At 46.2% G+C, this 16239-nt stretch overlaps 2 protein-coding genes across 5 annotated transcripts in view; both read left to right on the top strand.

Annotated features, from left to right (window-relative positions):
• Positions 1–142: 142 nt before the first annotated feature.
• On the top strand, positions 143–14081 carry SLC44A4 (solute carrier family 44 member 4). The gene is made up of 21 exons (XM_072637488.1): positions 143–242; positions 2272–2320; positions 2475–2548; positions 2663–2741; positions 3781–3880; positions 4248–4370; positions 4644–4704; positions 6325–6412; positions 6503–6586; positions 6885–7120; positions 7362–7461; positions 8656–8753; positions 9182–9276; positions 9548–9819; positions 9990–10084; positions 10257–10360; positions 10548–10621; positions 10837–10907; positions 11363–11457; positions 11573–11657; positions 13808–14081. The coding sequence occupies exons 1-21, from the start codon at positions 209–211 to the stop codon at positions 13930–13932; spliced, it is 2142 nt and encodes a 713-aa protein (XP_072493589.1). The 5' UTR covers positions 143–208; the 3' UTR covers positions 13933–14081.
• A 279-nt stretch (positions 14082–14360) lies between these two features.
• NEU1 (neuraminidase 1) overlaps positions 14361–16239 on the top strand; it is a 32109-nt gene continuing 30230 nt past the window's right edge. For all 4 annotated transcript variants that reach the window (XM_072637501.1, XM_072637502.1, XM_072637500.1 and 1 more), the window contains exons 1-2: positions 14361–14647; positions 15942–16134. In XM_072637501.1, coding sequence (XP_072493602.1) covers positions 14513–14647; positions 15942–16134 — 328 coding nt within the window. In that variant the 5' untranslated portion in view covers positions 14361–14512. The remainder of the gene's footprint in view (positions 14648–15941; positions 16135–16239) is intronic.

Below are 16239 nucleotides of genomic sequence, written 5' to 3'. Positions count from 1 at the left end.
CACCTCAGTTCCTGCTTACGTTAAAGATACAGGACAGGGTAAGTTGGAAGTTGGTTACTAGTAGGGCAGTGCTTTAGGACCACAGGTGGGTAGGAGGGGTGGGAATGGTGACATCAGCAGAGAAGGAGGTGGAGCTTGGAGGCAAGCAGCAGGTAAGACGCTGGTTCCCTAGAGAAGGCAACAATTACTCTGGAGCCTTCCTGTAGTCATGGGGAAGGATCAAGATGAGAAGGAGGCTTATGGTAAGACCTGGGGCTAGATGCCTAGGGACCCTGAGGATTGAAGGGACTGATTAAGGGAAAGCAGGGGGTTATGGAATCTAGGGAGGAACTAGATCCCTGGGACTTCAAAGGGAGTACAGGGAAACAAGCTGAAGAATTACTAAAGGGCTGGTTCCCTGGAACTCTAAAGGGAGCAGAGAGAAACAGGGAGCTCCCTAGGTTTGGAGGGGTAAGGGGGAGGACTTAGGGAGCTTGACATAGGTAAATTATTGAGTTCTTAGAGGTAGGAGGAAGGGCAGGAGTTAAAAGGATGGATGCTTGACTCTGGAAGCTGGAAGAACTATGTGCTTGGGTCCTTGAAAGCTGGGTGGAGGACTGGGCATGTAGATTCCTCTGAGGGGCAGAGGGGAGAAAGGACTCCTGGGTCCCTCTGGAGATTAGAGGAAGAATCCCCTCAGGAGACAATACCTAGGTTTCTGATGGCTGGGGGAAACTGGGTTCTTGGATTCTGTACGACTGGGAAATTGAACACCTGAGTTACTAAAGTGAGAGGACTAGAGGAAAGGGACCATTGAGAGTGCCAACTGCCTGTGTCCATTCCTATAGGGAATCAGAAAGAGGGAGGGTGCGTCTCCGTGGACTTCCTGGAGACGGCTACAGGTCAATGATTGACCTCTTCTAAGAAGAACAGAGTCCAAGGGAATTGGGGAAAACAGACACACACACACCCAGTCTTCTTGCTAGACTCTTCCCTTGCCCCTGGTTTTTTCTCCCCTACCCTAATCCTTCAAAAGAACCCTGGAACTCTCAGGACTGCCCTTTCCCTTCCCACCGTGTGTACTGTAAGTGCAGGTGCCCCACAGAGTTTGTGTCCACAATCAGAACAACACGATTCCAGCTAGGCTCAGATGTCCCCCTAGCCCTCCCCCTTCCACTCACCACTAGAACCTAAAGAATCTAGGAGCTGAGGAGGAGATAATCTTCCCCTAAGACGGATGAGGGGCTAAGGGCATCCTAAGGGTTAATTCTTTGTGTTTATACAATCTGAAGTCCCCTGACGAAAATGATGCCAGCCGCCTGGTCTTCCTTCCAGCAGCTGCTCCTCATACCCTGGGGGACAGGCGTGAGGAGTCCGTACTGGAAATCCTTGCCCAGAGGACTAATAAAGAAATGAAAATTGCCAAAGTGGGTGGAAGCTGGTGGGTTGAAAGTACCAGAGAGGTTGATGGAGCCTGGAGAGATGGATCGTACAGCATGCAGAGATCCCAATTAGAGGAGGAGAATCCTGACTGGGGGGAGGGAGCAAGGTAAAGGCTATTTCCTGGGCTCCAGGCCACCGAGATGTAAACCAGGAAAAGGTCTGATAAGCATATAGACCCAAGGCGGGACTAGGCAGGAGTTCCTGCTGCCTGTTATTCTGGCTTTCCCACCTCCCTTTACTTCTCCATCCTGTTCCATTCCTTCTCATTCTTGTGTCTGTCCCCTTCTCTCAGTCTCTCCCTCACCACTTCTCTGTCTCTCTCTGTCTCTCTCTGTCTCTCCTTCTCTCTCTCTCTGTCTCTCTCTCTCTCTCCCTCCCATCTCTGTCTCTGTCTTTCCCTTTCTGTCTCTGTCTCTCGATGTTTCTGTCTCTCCCTCTCTGCCTCTGTCTCTCCCTCTCTGTCTCTCTCTCAATGTCTCTGTCTCTCTGTCTCTGTCTCTCCCTCTGTCTCTGTCTCTCTCAATGTCTCTGTCTGTCTTTGTCTCTCCCTCACTGTCTCTGTCTCTCTGTCTCTTCTCTTTATCTCCCTCTCTGTCCCTCCATCTCTGTCTCTATCTCCCTCCCTCTCTCTCCCAGTTCTTTCTTTTCCTTCATTCTACTATTGAAGTTTGGCACTTGTGAAAGGGGTCATTTGACAGCAGGGAAAGAAGCAAAAAGTCTTGGGCTAGCCCTTAAGAAAGAAGGGAAGGAATTTGTTCTGGGAATGACAAGGCTGACCCACAAAATGACAACCATTATATGCTAACCTATGTGGTTCTGAGTCTCTGCCTTACCTTACTCTCCCCTCAGGGAAGCGTGTCGAATATGATCCCACTTTCAGAGGCCCCATCAACAAGAGGTAACAAAATTCACATTCCCAGATATAACCCCCCCCACACACAAATTTCAAGCCAATGATCTCTCCAATTCTCCAACAACATTAACCCCTATTAATACCCTCCTTATGGCCTTGCAAAAAAAAAAAATCTTTTCTCATCCCTCATTCTCCCTAGGAGCTGCACTGATGTCATCTGTTGTGTCCTCTTCCTGGTGTTCATTGCAGGCTACATTGTTGTGGGGATTGTGGGTGAGCTTTTCCCTTCCCAAAATCTAAAGATGGAGAGAGGAGGGTGGGGGACAAAGAGAATAAATCCCTAAAACCACAGTGTCCTCTACCCATCCGTTTTTCTTTGTCCCTCAGCCTGGTTATATGGAGATCCTCGTCAAGTTCTTTATCCCAGGAACTCTACAGGGGCCTATTGTGGGTTTGGAGAGAACAGGTGAGAGAACCTGAAGGCTTGGGTCCCCTCTCTTCCCCTCCTACTTGAAGAAATCCTCCCCCATCCTTCACGACCCACCTTGTCCATCCCTGCTTACTTCTCTGACAGAGGCATCTCTCCTTGCTCACTGCCCACATTGTCCTTAAAGTCAGCACCATATCATTTAGCACCCAGTTGTTATCTGTTTTGTGTGTCAGTCTTTGTGTTCCTTGAGGGGAAAAACAATATATTTACTCCCCAGAAGCTCAGGGCTTGGTAACCAACCTTTTTTTCCCTCTGTAAAATGACAGGGTTTGTATTAGATCTTTAAGGTCCCTACCACCCCAGGTCCTGTAGGGCCAACTCAATTCAACAAACATTTCTTAAATGGCCAAAGCACTCCACAGGTACTACAAAAAAAATAATTAAAAATAGCATAATACTTGCTCTCAGTGACCTTACAATCTAGAAAATCTATAGTATCATATATTAGAAAATTATTCAGGAAATAGAGAAGTTTAAACTTTATCACCTGAGAGATTCGAGGAAGGAAAAGTGGTACTTTGGAGGAAACACTGATTCCAGGCTCAGAGGACCCGAGTTCATATCATTCCTCCAAGGTTCATGGCCAGTATTACCTTCAGCAAGTCACCTAAACTCCCTGGGTCTCAGTTTGGTCATCTGTAAAACAAAGGAGTTGAAGTAGTTCTTATTCAGTCTTGTCTAACTCTTCGTGACCCCATTTAGGTTTTCTTGGCAAAGATATTGGAGTGGTTTGCCATTTCCCTCTCCAGCTCATTTTACAGAAGGAGAAACTGAGGCAAACAGGGTTAAATGACTTGCCCAGGGTCACACAGCTAGTAAATGTCTAAGACCAGATTTGAACTCAGGAAGATGAGTCTTCATGACTCCAGGTCCTGAACTCTAGTGCACCACCTAGTGCCCCTTGAAGTAGATAACCTTTGCAAAATCCTTTCTGGCTCTACATCTACAAGCCTCTTATTCTCTGAGTCTGCAGTTAACTGACCAGGGCTTGTGGTCCTGACCTCTCTCCTTACAGAGACAAGCCATACCTCTATTACTTCAACATCCTCAGCTGTATCACAACTACTAGTATTGTTACAGCCACTATGAATGGACTTCAGTGCCCTACTACCCAGGTCAGAGCCTGAAATCTGGGGAGCCTCTTAGGGAATCCCATGTCCTCTCCCTGCCCCTGGGGACCCAAATCAAGCACTGGATTTGAAGTCAGGAGACCCAGGTTTAAATCCCAGCTCTGTTACCCCATGTGACCTTAGAAAAATCACTTAACCTCTATGGGCCTTACCTCGGGTATCACATTGAAGAGGCTGAATTAAATGATCTATAAGGTCCTGCCCAACTCGAATTTGTCATCCTTTGACCGGAATGTCCTCTTCTCCACCTTAGGAGAGGGATCCTGGCATTCTGTATCTTATCCCCTAAGAATGTCCTACGAGACTCTGGCAAATAGCTCCCTGTCGTACCCTCCCTCTGTACCTTGCTCAGATCTGTGTTTCTTCCTGCCCGGATTCGTATTGGATGGTGAATCCTGGTGAGATGTCTGAGTCTGTGAATGACGTCTTCAACTCATCCCTGGTGTATTGCCAGCCTAGTGTTGATCCGAAAATGGTGAGCCAGCAAACACACATGCACACGCACACACACACACACACACACACACACACACACACACACACAGAGGAATATGATCTCAAGTCTCAACAACAATTAAAGACTTTCTGTTTAGGGTAAAGGCAGGACCATATGTCAACAGGACAATGAATCTTCTCTACCAACTCCACATCACTCTCCCTTCCCCCCAGGTTGTGTGTCTGTGTGTGTGTGTGTGTGTGTTAGGTGTATATGTGCCATATGTATGTGTATCTTCATCCCTTTTCCCAGGACATGATTTCAAGTCTGAATCTGGACCTCTGCCCTGCTTTCCTCCTCCCCTCTACTCCAGGTTAGTAAGTGATTTATCCTTTTACAAAACTATGCATATGAAAGGGGTTTTAGAGGCGCTCTAGGCCAACTGCTTTAGAGGAGGAAATTGGAGGCCCAGAGAGAAAGGACTTGTCCAAGATCACTCAGCAAGTTGGTGTCGATCAGAACTCCGGTGTCCTGTTGCTCTCTGTCCAGGGCTCTTTTCCCTGCACTGGGCTTCATTTAGCACATATTTATTTGTGGTACATTAATTGTGCATTTAGCACATACGTAGAGTGCCAGGCCAGCTTCTCCAGCTGTCCACTTGATCTCTCCATTGAAAGTCCCATAAGCAGCCCAAACTCAGTATGTGTTTAAAAGTTTTCATTTTCTTTCCCCTAGACTCCCCCATTTCTCGTTACTCCCCTCTTCCCATTGAGAGCACTACCATTCCTCCAGTCACCCCAGTTCAATACCTTAGTCATCTTTAACTCTTCACTCTCCATTCACCCTGCTCCTGCCCCATCCACTCCATCCACCTCATATCCAATCAGTTGTCAAGTCTTGTCCACTTTACTTCCTTAACATCTCTTCACTAATGAGACAACCATCCTTGTCTAGGCCCTTATCACCTTTCACCTGGGTCATTATTATAGCCTGATAATTGGTCTCCCCAAATCCAGTCACTCACAGACTCCTACTCTACAGATGAACCACTTCACAGTGTAACTCCAGCCTATCCTCACACATTAGAACTCTATATTCCAATTTAATTGGACTATTTAATGTGTTCCCTCTCCACCCTTACTCCCCACACCTGAAATTCTCTCTCTTCTCACCTCCACCTCTTAGAACCCCTCATTTCCTTTGAGGCTTAGTTAAGGTAACTCCTCCTTTAATAGACTTTTCCTGATTCCCCTAGTTGTGACATGCATAGTTAGACCATTAGGAATGACCATTTGGCATTCTTGTGCAAAATGGATTGGTGAGGGGGAGAGACTGGATGCAGAGAGACCAATTAAAAGACTAATACAGTCATCCATGTCCAGGATAAGGACCTGAACTATGGGGGCTGGGATGTGAACAGAGAGAAGGTAAAATTCACTGGATGTGAGGAAAGGAAAAATGAGAATGAAGAGTCAGAGATGACTCTTAAATTAGAAAACCTAAGTGATGGGGAGAATGGTGCCACACTTAACAGAAATAAGGAAGCTTGGAGGAGGGATGGATTTAAGGGGAAAGATAATGAGGTCCCTTTTGGACATGATAAGTTTAAGATGCCTATGAAACATTCAGGAGAATTAGGCACCTGATCATCTGAGATTGAAATTATTCAGGAGAGATAGATTAGGGACTCATCTGAATAGAAATGATTGGTTGAATCTGTAAGAGATGATGAGATCACCAAGAGAGAGTATAGAGAAACAAGAAGGCCCAGGACAAAGCAATAGATAGGAGGTAAAACATGATGATGAACCTCTGAAGGAGACCAAGATCTCTGAAGTGTTGGAACAGTTCAGGCCCATACTTTAGGGAGGTTTCTGTTTGCTTCCCAAGGGGAGCAGGAGCCAACCATCCTTACATCCAAGTATTTATTGAGCAGAAAGTTGGGAGCCAGGTACCAAATGAGTCTAACCTTCACTGAATTCTCCCTCTCCAGCTCTGGGCCGATGTATACCTTCTGTCACTTCTGAGAGTCTTCCTCCTCACTCTCCATTGAACACAACCACTGTCACTCAAGGCATCAAGTGAGATATCCCCTTCTCTCTCATCCCTGTTCCTCCTTCCATCTGCCCTTTGGCCCTCATATCTAGTTTGACCCTTTTCCTTCACCTCAGTGGTATCTTGGACACCATTAATGCCCGAGAAATCAGCACCAAGATTTTTGAAGATATTGCTCGGTCCTGGTACTGGATCCTTATGTGAGTTGCCAGATTTTTCCAGAATCTTTTTTCCTTTCCTTGGTCCCTTTACTCTAGGAGATATTGGCTTAGAAGTAGAAGCGAGGAAAATGAGAAAGCAGAAGAGGAACTGGGGATGACTGTAGATCATAAGCTGAATAGGCTTAGAAGGAAAGGAAAGCTTCCCTGGGAGAGACAACACATCGTTCCATTGGATGAGGGGCAAGGGAGGTGAATGTTTAGGGGTTTGGGGAACAGTGTGAAGAACACAAGCACTTCAGGATCATCCATCCCTCATTCCATCCCTTCCTATCCTCAGTGCCCTGGCCATATCCCTGGTCTTGAGTTTATTGTTTTTGCTGTTACTTCGTCTTGTGGCGGGGCCCCTGGTGTTGGTGCTGATTTTGGGGGTGCTAGGGGTTCTCGCATATGGGATCTACCACTGTTGGAAGGAATACAAGAGACTTCGGGATGAAGGAGCCACCATTTCCCAGCTGGGCTTTACCACCAACCTTTCCGCCTACCAAAATGTACAGGAGACCTGGTTAGCTGCTTGTGAGTCATGCCCTCTTCCCTCAGCACCCTGAATCCCCAGCCTCTCTAAAATGCAACCAAAGCTGATCCCTATAGAGTAAGCCCCAACCCATGCTCCTTGAAAGATACTGGGTATATCTCTGACCTTCCCAACCCCACCATATTTCCCTTCAGGGTTAGTGACCATATTCCCCAGCGTATTAACTTCATCTCTTCTCCACCATTCCTATGATTCCCACCCCCCTCCCCATTTCTTCCATAGTGATTGTGGTCTCTGTGCTGGAAGGGATCCTCCTGCTGCTTTTAATCTTTCTCAGACAAAGGATCCGGATAGCCATTGCTCTCCTCGAGGAAGCCAGCAAGTTAGTGGGGAAGAGTGTGGGGAGAGATATGAGATGTGAAAACATAAAAGTGAGGAGTAGGGGGGGGGGTGCAGAAAAAGGGGGATAGAAATGAGTTAAAGAGAGAAACGGCTCATCACAGAGAAAGGACAAAATAGGTGGAGAATCAGGGAAAGGGAGAGAAAGTAGTACTGAGACAGAGGGAGGGGAGGGAGGGGAGGGGGAGGGATGGGAGGGATGATAGGAAAATGTAGGTAATTATCCCATTTTGGGTGGTAGGGATCTGTCTTCCTTAAAAGGAAGGATTATGGAGCTTTAAGCTTTTTAAACCTAAGAAGTTTTATGCATTTTAAAGTTTAAAACTTCAATAGGACTTCTAGGTATAAATTATATTTAGATACTTAGATGTTTAGTTGATTTCATTGTTGTGAGGGCTATGTCCTCCAACATATTTTGTCATACTATGTATTTCTCATCCATATCTTCATAAGCCATCCTCAGAAGGATTTATCCTCCACCCACTGCTAGAGGCCTTTCTGGGGCTCTTTCAGAAACATAAGGGTACCACTGTACCCCTCAGACTCTCCAATTATTAACTCTCAGCCTCCCCTCTATGGCTGACCCATTTCCTTTTCTAATCACACGTATTAGATCAAAGGATTTAGAGTTATAAGGGACCTTAGAGATTGTCAAGTCCAACCCCTCATTTCACAGGTGAGGAAACTATCCTTCTTGTCTTTTATTCCACTTGTGGCATGCAATTCATGTTACCAATAATGACTTTCATGGAACCTATATTCTAATCCCCAGGGCAGCTATGTGGTGAAGTAGACAGAGTGCTGGGCCTGGAGTCAGCAAGGTTCATCTTCCTGAATTCAAATCTGGCCTCAGATACCTACTAGCTGTGTGACTCTGGGCAAGTCACTTAACTCTCTTTGCCTCCGTTTCCTCATTTGTAAAATGAGCTGGAAAAGGAAATGGCAAACCACTTCAGTGGGGTCACAAAGCATTGGATATGACTGAAAACGACTGAACAATATATTCTAATATATTCTATATTCTATTAAAAATATGGAGGAGGGAGAGCCTGATTGGAAGGAAGAATGAAATGATGAGAGTGGTAGGATAATAAAGTTGCAGAGACCCAAGGCAATAACTGGGAAATTCAAAGGGTGCAGCCTGGTCTATGAATAAATGAGAATGTCTCTTCTGCAGGGCCGTGGGGCAGATGATGTCCACCTTGTTCTTCCCACTCCTGACTTTTGTCCTCCTGCTCATCTGTGTGGCCTATTGGGTCATGACTGCTCTGTATCCTCTGAATGAAGTCTCAGATCCCCTGTGCACTAAGCTTCTAATCTTTGAGTCCCACAGGGAGTCCTAGGATATAGTGGGGAATGATATCTTCCTTTGAGTTGAAGGGCTTTGGTTGTTAATGGGGGAAGCTGTTGCTCCTTGATGATAGGGCCTGGTGAATCATCTTTCCCTCACCCTAACATGTTCCCTACTATGATAAGATAGCAGAATTTAGAGCTGGAAGTGGTTACTTAGTCCTGAGATGATAAAATGATTTGTACAGTGCCTGGCACATGTATAAGACCCTTAATAAAGGTTTGATTGATTGATTTGTCCAAAGTCACTTGGTAATAAGTGATAGTGCCAGTATTCCAACCCATATCCTCTGACCTCAAATCCAGACTTCCTTCTACTATCTTATGCTTCTTTGACTTCTTCCCTGGGTATCTGGCTACATCTGGACAACCTCAATATGGATGGTGGGCTCCCAATGGCAGTGACCCAGGCTGTCATGATGTCATCAATAAGACATGTAATCCCCTGGTAAGGAAGCTCCAGGACAAGAAGGATATTTGGGGGGAGAAACCTAAAGGGTATGGTGGAGATCTTATTGTGTTCCCTAGGGTGGATAGCCTTACAATTAATTGGGAAATAAAATGGAAGAGGGGGTCAGTCTAACATAGCTTTCAAATCTGGGGACAGAAGAGAGAGAATGAGATTACTCTGTTTTCCCATTTTCTACTGCCTAGCCTGGATTAGAGCTGGGACACAGACTGATTAGTGGCCCTTCCCTATGCTTTCTTCTTCTTTTCAGGGCAATTTCTCCAACCAACTCAATTTCTCCACCGACACATGCCCAGGTCTAACTTGCCAGTTCCTAGGTTACTCCTCTTCAGGACCAGCCCAGCGTTCGCTATTTAATCTGCAGATCTATGGGATCCTAGGATTATTTTGGACACTCAACTTTGTGCTGGCCTTAGGGCAGTGTGTCCTGGCTGGAGCCTTTGCTTCCTTCTACTGGGCCTTCAACAAGCCTCAGGATATCCCTTCCTGTCCTCTGAGTGCTTCTTTCTTCAGGACTCTGCGGTCAGTGTAGTTTGGGAAAAAGAATGCTTGGGACTTCCAAAAAAGTCAGGAGATTGAAACCTGGGCTTCTAAAGGGAGGGGACTGGGGACTGGAGAAAGGAGGGGATACCTCAGTCTCTGAAGAGAGGACAAGGAAGGCTAGCCCCTAACAGCTGGCCTCATCTCCTCAGTTACCACACAGGGTCCCTGGCCTTTGGAGCCTTGATCTTGACTCTGGTTCAGATAGTGAGAGTTGTCTTGGAGTACTTGGATCACAAACTAAGAGGTAGGACCTGAGGGGTCAGGTACCTGACCAGGCTGGGTCTGACCCTTCAGTTCTGTGGGGAGGGGAATGTTGGTAACTTAGGGGACTCCTGATGGTGGTTGACAGAGGCTATGACCAGATACTTAGATCTTCCTCTCCTCTCCTGTCCTCTCCACCCTACCCCCTCTTCTAGGAGCCCAGAATCCCCTGATCCGATGTATTATGTGTTGTCTCAAATGCTGCTTCTGGTGTCTGGAGAAATTCATCAAATTCTTGAACCGAAATGCATACATCATGGTGAGGTCTTTGGGACCCTGTCTAAAAATATCCCTTCCCTCCTAACCTCTGATAAATCACCTCAAGAACTTTCAGTGTCTCTCTCTACCCTCATTCCTATCTCTACCCCCATTAGCTGACAGTGTAAGTACTGGGAAAGAAAGGGAAATATAATAGGAATTTTCCCTTCTGGTTTCTCTTTTCCCAGATTGCTATCTATGGGAAGAATTTCTGTATCTCTGCTAAGAATGCCTTCATGCTGCTCATGAGGAACATTATCAGGTCAGAGTGTCAAATCCTTAGTCTTATTCCTTCAAATCTCCTAAGATCCAGCCCCTGCCTCCCTTCCTTAAGGAAATTCCTACCCATAAAGGTTCACCATCACGATTTTCCCCCAAATCCCTAATCATTCCTCTCAACCCCTATCCCATCTCTGTAGCTGCTCTGTTTGTAACCTTCCCCTACCCCAGAGATAATTCCCCAAATTCTGCCAACAGAGTGGTCGTCCTAGATAAAGTGACAGACTTACTGCTCTTCTTTGGCAAACTGCTGGTGGTTTCAGGCGTTGGTAAGTAGGGGCATAAAATTTAGAGACAGAAGACAATAGATTACCTAGTCCAACTCCCTTTGTCCCCCCTCATTTTACAGAGAAGAAAACTAAGGAATATCATTTCACAGGATCCACAATTTAGAGCTAAAGGGGACCTTAGAGGTTTAATCTAACCCCTTACTTTACAGATTAAGAAATTAAGGTCCATCAAGGTTAATTGCCTTATCCAAGGTCACATAGGTAAGAAGTAAAGGCAGTAGGAAAAACCAGATCCTGATTCCAAAGCCAATCATTTGTCATACCACCACAATGGAGTCTGGAAGAGCCTGGGTAAATATGATTCTCTGAGGAGAATGTGTGCCAATGTGTGAAGGAGGGGAGAAAAACAAAGGACTAGAAGATATGAGCATAATTTTAGGGGAGAAAGAGAGCTTCTTTACCCCCACTTCATACCTTCTTTCTCCTATCCCCAGGCATCCTCTCTTTCTTTTTCTTCACTGGCCAAATTCCAGCCCTGAAGGAGGAATTTCGTTCCCCTAACCTTAATTACTACTGGCTCCCCATCATGGTGAGTGACTTGCCTCCACCCCTACTTCTTGGAACCCAAGTGTTCCCCTCACCTGAATTCTTCTTCCAGGAGCTCCCACTCTTCTGAGTTCCTATCAGAATCCTCTATATTCCAGATCTCCATTGTTGGTGCTTATGTCATTGCTTCCGGCTTCTTCAGTGTCTTCAGCATGTGTGTAGATACTCTTTTCCTCTGTTTCTGTGAGTATTTCCTCCTCCTGGAAACATGCCCCTCCCCATAAAATTCCCCACACATTCATCTGTGCCTTCAACAAACTGGTATATCAACCCTTGCTGTATCCCCCAAGATCTGGAAGTAGAAGGATCTTGACAAAAATAATGGATACAAGCCAAAAGGCATAATGGGTTAAGAGCTGAGGGATCCCCACCTGAATCTCAAACCAATTCACCAAATATTTATTAAGCACTGACTATGTGGAAGACTCTGTGCAAAAGTGAGAAAGCCTCTGACCTCCAGGAACTTACATTCTACTGGGAGGTAAGGGGGAGAAGCACTAAAAATTAGGGTAGGAATGGCATCAGAACATGGAAACCTTTCCTGGAAAGTTGGCACCTAAGCTAAGATCTAAAGAAAGAAAAGGATTTTGAGAGACAGAGATGAGGAAGGAGTTTATTCCACGCAAGGAGATGGGAAATGGACTGTTGAGGTCCTAGTAATCTGTTTTAGATGGAATGGAGAGTGCTCAAGGACAGTAGTAGTAAGAAGATAAAATAAGACTTGAAAAGTTGGTTGGAACCAGTCTGTGCAGAGTTTTAAACAGCATTTAAACTGGCATTTGTATTCTGTCCTGGGTGCAATAGAGAACCATGAAGGTTTCTGAGCAAGAGAGTGACTTGTTCAGACCTGTGTCTTAAGAAAATTATTTTGATAGTTGTATGAAGGATGGATGGAAAGGTAAGAGACAAGCCAATGACAGTAATTAAGAAGTTATTTCAATAGTTTACAGGACAGGTGATGAGAGCCTAAATTAGGATGGCAATAATATTGTCAGAATGTAGCAATTGACCAGATGTGGAAGGTGGAGAAAGAAAAGACAAGGATAAGCTTGAGGTGACTGGGAGCATGGTTATGACATCAATAGGAAGGAGAGGAGGTTTGGGGCTTCCATATCGGACAATGTTCAATCTAATGTAACATTTGGAGATGTCTACCAGGCAATTGGAAATGTGAATATGGAGTTCAGTAGAGAAGTCAGGGCTGGATATATAGATTTTTTTGCCAGTGAATGAGATCATTAAGGAGGGCATAGTAGAAGAGAAAAGAAAGAAAAAGGGTTCTAAATAGGGCCTTCTAGGACACACAGAGGAAGGAGACTAATAGGTAAGGGGAGATTAATAATGATCCAGCAAAGGAGACAAAAAGTTATTAAGTTCTACAAAATTTATTAAGTTACTGCTATGGAGAGAACACTGGGAGAGATGCTGGGAGAGGTACAAAGTTTAGACAGAGCATTTTCCTGTCCTGATGGAGCCTCATTTTCTAAGAGGGGTGGGGGAATATGCTATACAGAACATATAAAATCCAAGAAAGTAAGCATTCCATATGTAAATTACACATAGAAATTAACCTTAGGATACAATAACAGCTCACAATTTGTGATACTTCATAGTTTATAAGACTCTTTTCTCACATCAGTGCAAGCATTATTTATCCACATTTTACAGATAATAGCAACCATTAGAGCTCACATTTACGTAGCATTTTAAGGTTTGCAAAGTGCTTTACAAATATCTCATTTTATCCTCACAACAACTTAGTAAGATAGGTGCTGTTATCTCATTTTACAGCTGAGGAATCAGAGGCACACAAAGGTTTAAATGGCTTGCTCAAGGTCACACAGTTATTAACTATGTAAGACTAGATTAGAACTCAAGTCATCATAACTCCAGATCTGATGCTCTACCTAGTTACTCAGTTTTCCAGATGAGAAAACTAAGGCTCAGAGAGAGGAAGTGACTTTGGTCACACTAAGCTACAGACGATCAAAGCTAGAATGAGGAGGTGCTGGGCAATGCCAGGGAACCAAGAAAATACATCTCACAGGGAACCAACCATCATGCTGGTAACATTTGAGCTAGGTTTTGAAGGAGAGACGGGCTTTCAAAAGGTCAAGAATTAATAAATAGGATGGAGAGAAATACAGTTAATAGTCATTACAGTGACCATGGATGGGATGAACTCACCCCTAAGATGGAAGAGGGTAGCAGAAAGGATTGAGCCAAGGAGGGTCAACCTCAAGAAACTCTTTCCTCCTGACTGGGGGGTGGGGGGAAGGGAGAGACTGAGAGAGGACAGAATTCACGGGGGGTGCTTCTGATTCCTTGCTCAGTGGAAGACTTGGAACGGAATGACGGCTCGCAGACCAAGCCCTACTACATGTCCAAGAACCTCATGAAGATTCTAGGGAAGAAGAACGAACGTCCCTCCCGGGAAAAGAAAAAAAAGAAGAAATAACCAGACCCGGCCTAGGAAGCTTTTCACACGGATCTCAGTCCCCATTCCCCAGTCTAACCCGCCTCCCCCCTTCCCAGTTCCCCGGACTTCCTTGTAGAGACTTTGTAAAGCGCAGATTTTATTAAAAATCGATTTTTTTCTCCCACAAACTCGGCCAGTCTCATTCTTTCCCAAGATTTCTGCGGCTTGAAATTGGTCCTCTACGTTCCCCCATGGCCGGCTTCTGAGACTAATCAGAAGGTTCCGGGAGCTTTTTCCTATTGGCTTCAGCCAATGAACTCTCGTTGGTCCCGAGCCGCCCATGGGACCGCCTAGGCCAATCGGAAACGTTGTTTCCTGAAGCTAGCCAATGAGTCACTAGTAGGAAGGGCGAGAGGCAGGAGGTGGGAGCTCTTTGTCCAGTCGGAGGGGCCGCGGTGCCGTCCGTCATAGGGGAACGGAAGGGTCCGTGTCCGCGCGTAAGGCGCTGCCCAATCGGAGGGATCGGGCGGGTTTTTTTTTTAAAGGGCAAGGGAGCGGGATCAGCTGACTTGGCTCCCAGACCTCTCGGCTCCCCTGCGGTGCTGTAGGTGTCTGGGAGATGGAGAAGGGACCAGCACCCCGGAAGACCCGGTCGCCGGGGTCGTGCCGAATCCGCGGGCTCTGGGTTTCCTTGGTGAGCCTTCTGCTGCTGCCGCAGCTCGAAGGGGCGTGGGTGCCGAGTGACTTTAACCTGGTAAGTGCCCCGTCCGCCCCGCATCTCCTGGGCTCGGGGACCCAGGCTTCCGAGCCCTCCCTCCAGCGTGGCAGCCTTCCATCCCGGCTTCCCTCCGGGGCAGTGCCTCTGATCCAGACTTCCCAGCCTCATTTGTTGCCCCGAGGGATGGTCATCTCATCCCAGCTCCTCCCGGCCCCGCGCCCTCCCGATTCAGCACCTGGGACACCTTCCAGACATCTCTGCCCGTCCTCCCTCTGGGGACCCAGGTATACGAGATACTCCATAAAATGCCCCCTCCAGCGTGAATTCCCATCACACACACGCACACACGCACACACACACGCACACACGCACACACACACGCACACGACCAGACATTAAACACTCCTCCCCCCCCCCAGACTTTACATGAACTCTCATACAAAGACTTCTCAGCTGACTGAAGTATCTAATTAGGACCATGTATGTCCCACCTCTGCCCGGGAACCCAGGCATCTGGACTCCACACCTCCACCTTTCCCCAGGCATCTAGGCAATTAAGGCTCCTTATTTCTCTCTCCTCTCCTGTCCTATCCTCTAGGTAAACACATTCTCCAGCTCCATGCTTAATTGTGTGAGCACCCAGATCTCCACCTTTCTAGCCCTAAGGCTACCAAAACTATCGGTTCTCCAGCTCTGTCTAAGCACTGGAATCCCAGGCATCTGAACTCCTAACTTCTCAAGAATGTAACTCAGTGCTCTCATCTCTTCTGTCCTCCTAGGCTCAGATGTCAGAGCCCCCATCCCCACATTCCCTGGGGAAACACTGACATCCACCAAGACACCTGAACTCCTACTCTTTTATTACTCCTTATCTCCTGCTCTTTTATTCTGTCGGACTCAGTCTTCTATGCTTAGCTTCTTGCAGTAGTCTTCCATCTTGCCCTGCTATCTAATCATATAAGGTATAGCCATTGGGAGGGATCCTGGGAAGAATCCAGGGCCATTAATAGGGGACTGGATTTGGAGTCAGGAAGACTTGCATTGACCTCAAACATTTACTAGCTATAACCTTGACCAAGTCATTGTGCCTTAGTTTCTCATAAGTTTCTTAGTTTCTCCTTTTCTCTGTACCTTAGGTTTCCTTATCCATAAAATTTTGAGGGACAAAATTAAGGTCTCTAAGGGCCTTTCTAGCTCTAAATCTATGATGCTTGATAATTCTTCCTTAATCAGACCCAGGCATCGGACTACAATGCTTACTCCTCTTCGGAATTAGATATTAGAGAACCCTGGCCCTATCACCTATTTTGACCTCCTCCTATTATTGTAGGTGCAACCACTGGTGACTCTGGAGCAGCTCCTTTGGATGAGTGGGAAGCAAATTGGAAATGTGGACACTTTCAGAATACCACTGATCTCAGCTACTCCACGAGGAACCCTTCTTGCGTTTGCAGAGGCCCGAAAGAAGACGTCCTCAGATGAAGGGGCTAAATTCATTGCCATGCGGAGGTCCACAGATGGAGGTGCTTGGATTCTGAGGAAAGGGTTGGGGATAGGGAGGTAGGATCCAGCCTGGGGTTCCAAATGGCTGAGTCATTTATTTAACAAATACTTATTAAGTGCTTAAT

The sequence above is a fragment of the Notamacropus eugenii genome, chromosome 2 (assembly GCF_028372415.1).
Source record: "Notamacropus eugenii isolate mMacEug1 chromosome 2, mMacEug1.pri_v2, whole genome shotgun sequence".
Classification (NCBI taxonomy): Eukaryota; Metazoa; Chordata; class Mammalia; order Diprotodontia; family Macropodidae; genus Notamacropus; species Notamacropus eugenii.
The sequence above is the reverse complement of the archived record's forward strand: the minus strand, read 5'-3'. Positions and strand labels throughout refer to the sequence as shown.

What these genes read in the sequence shown, in the direction of transcription:
- SLC44A4 (XM_072637488.1), top strand. Translation starts at nt 209, where the DNA reads ATGGGGAAGGATCAAGATGAGAAGGAGGCTTATG. An exon ending in AGATGAGAAGGAGGCTTATG is followed by an intron (nt 243 to 2,271) that starts GTAAGACCTGGG and finishes CTCTCCCCTCAG; the next exon opens with GGAAGCGTGTCGAATATGAT. An exon ending in TTCAGTGCCCTACTACCCAG is followed by an intron (nt 3,881 to 4,247) that starts GTCAGAGCCTGA and finishes TACCTTGCTCAG; the next exon opens with ATCTGTGTTTCTTCCTGCCC.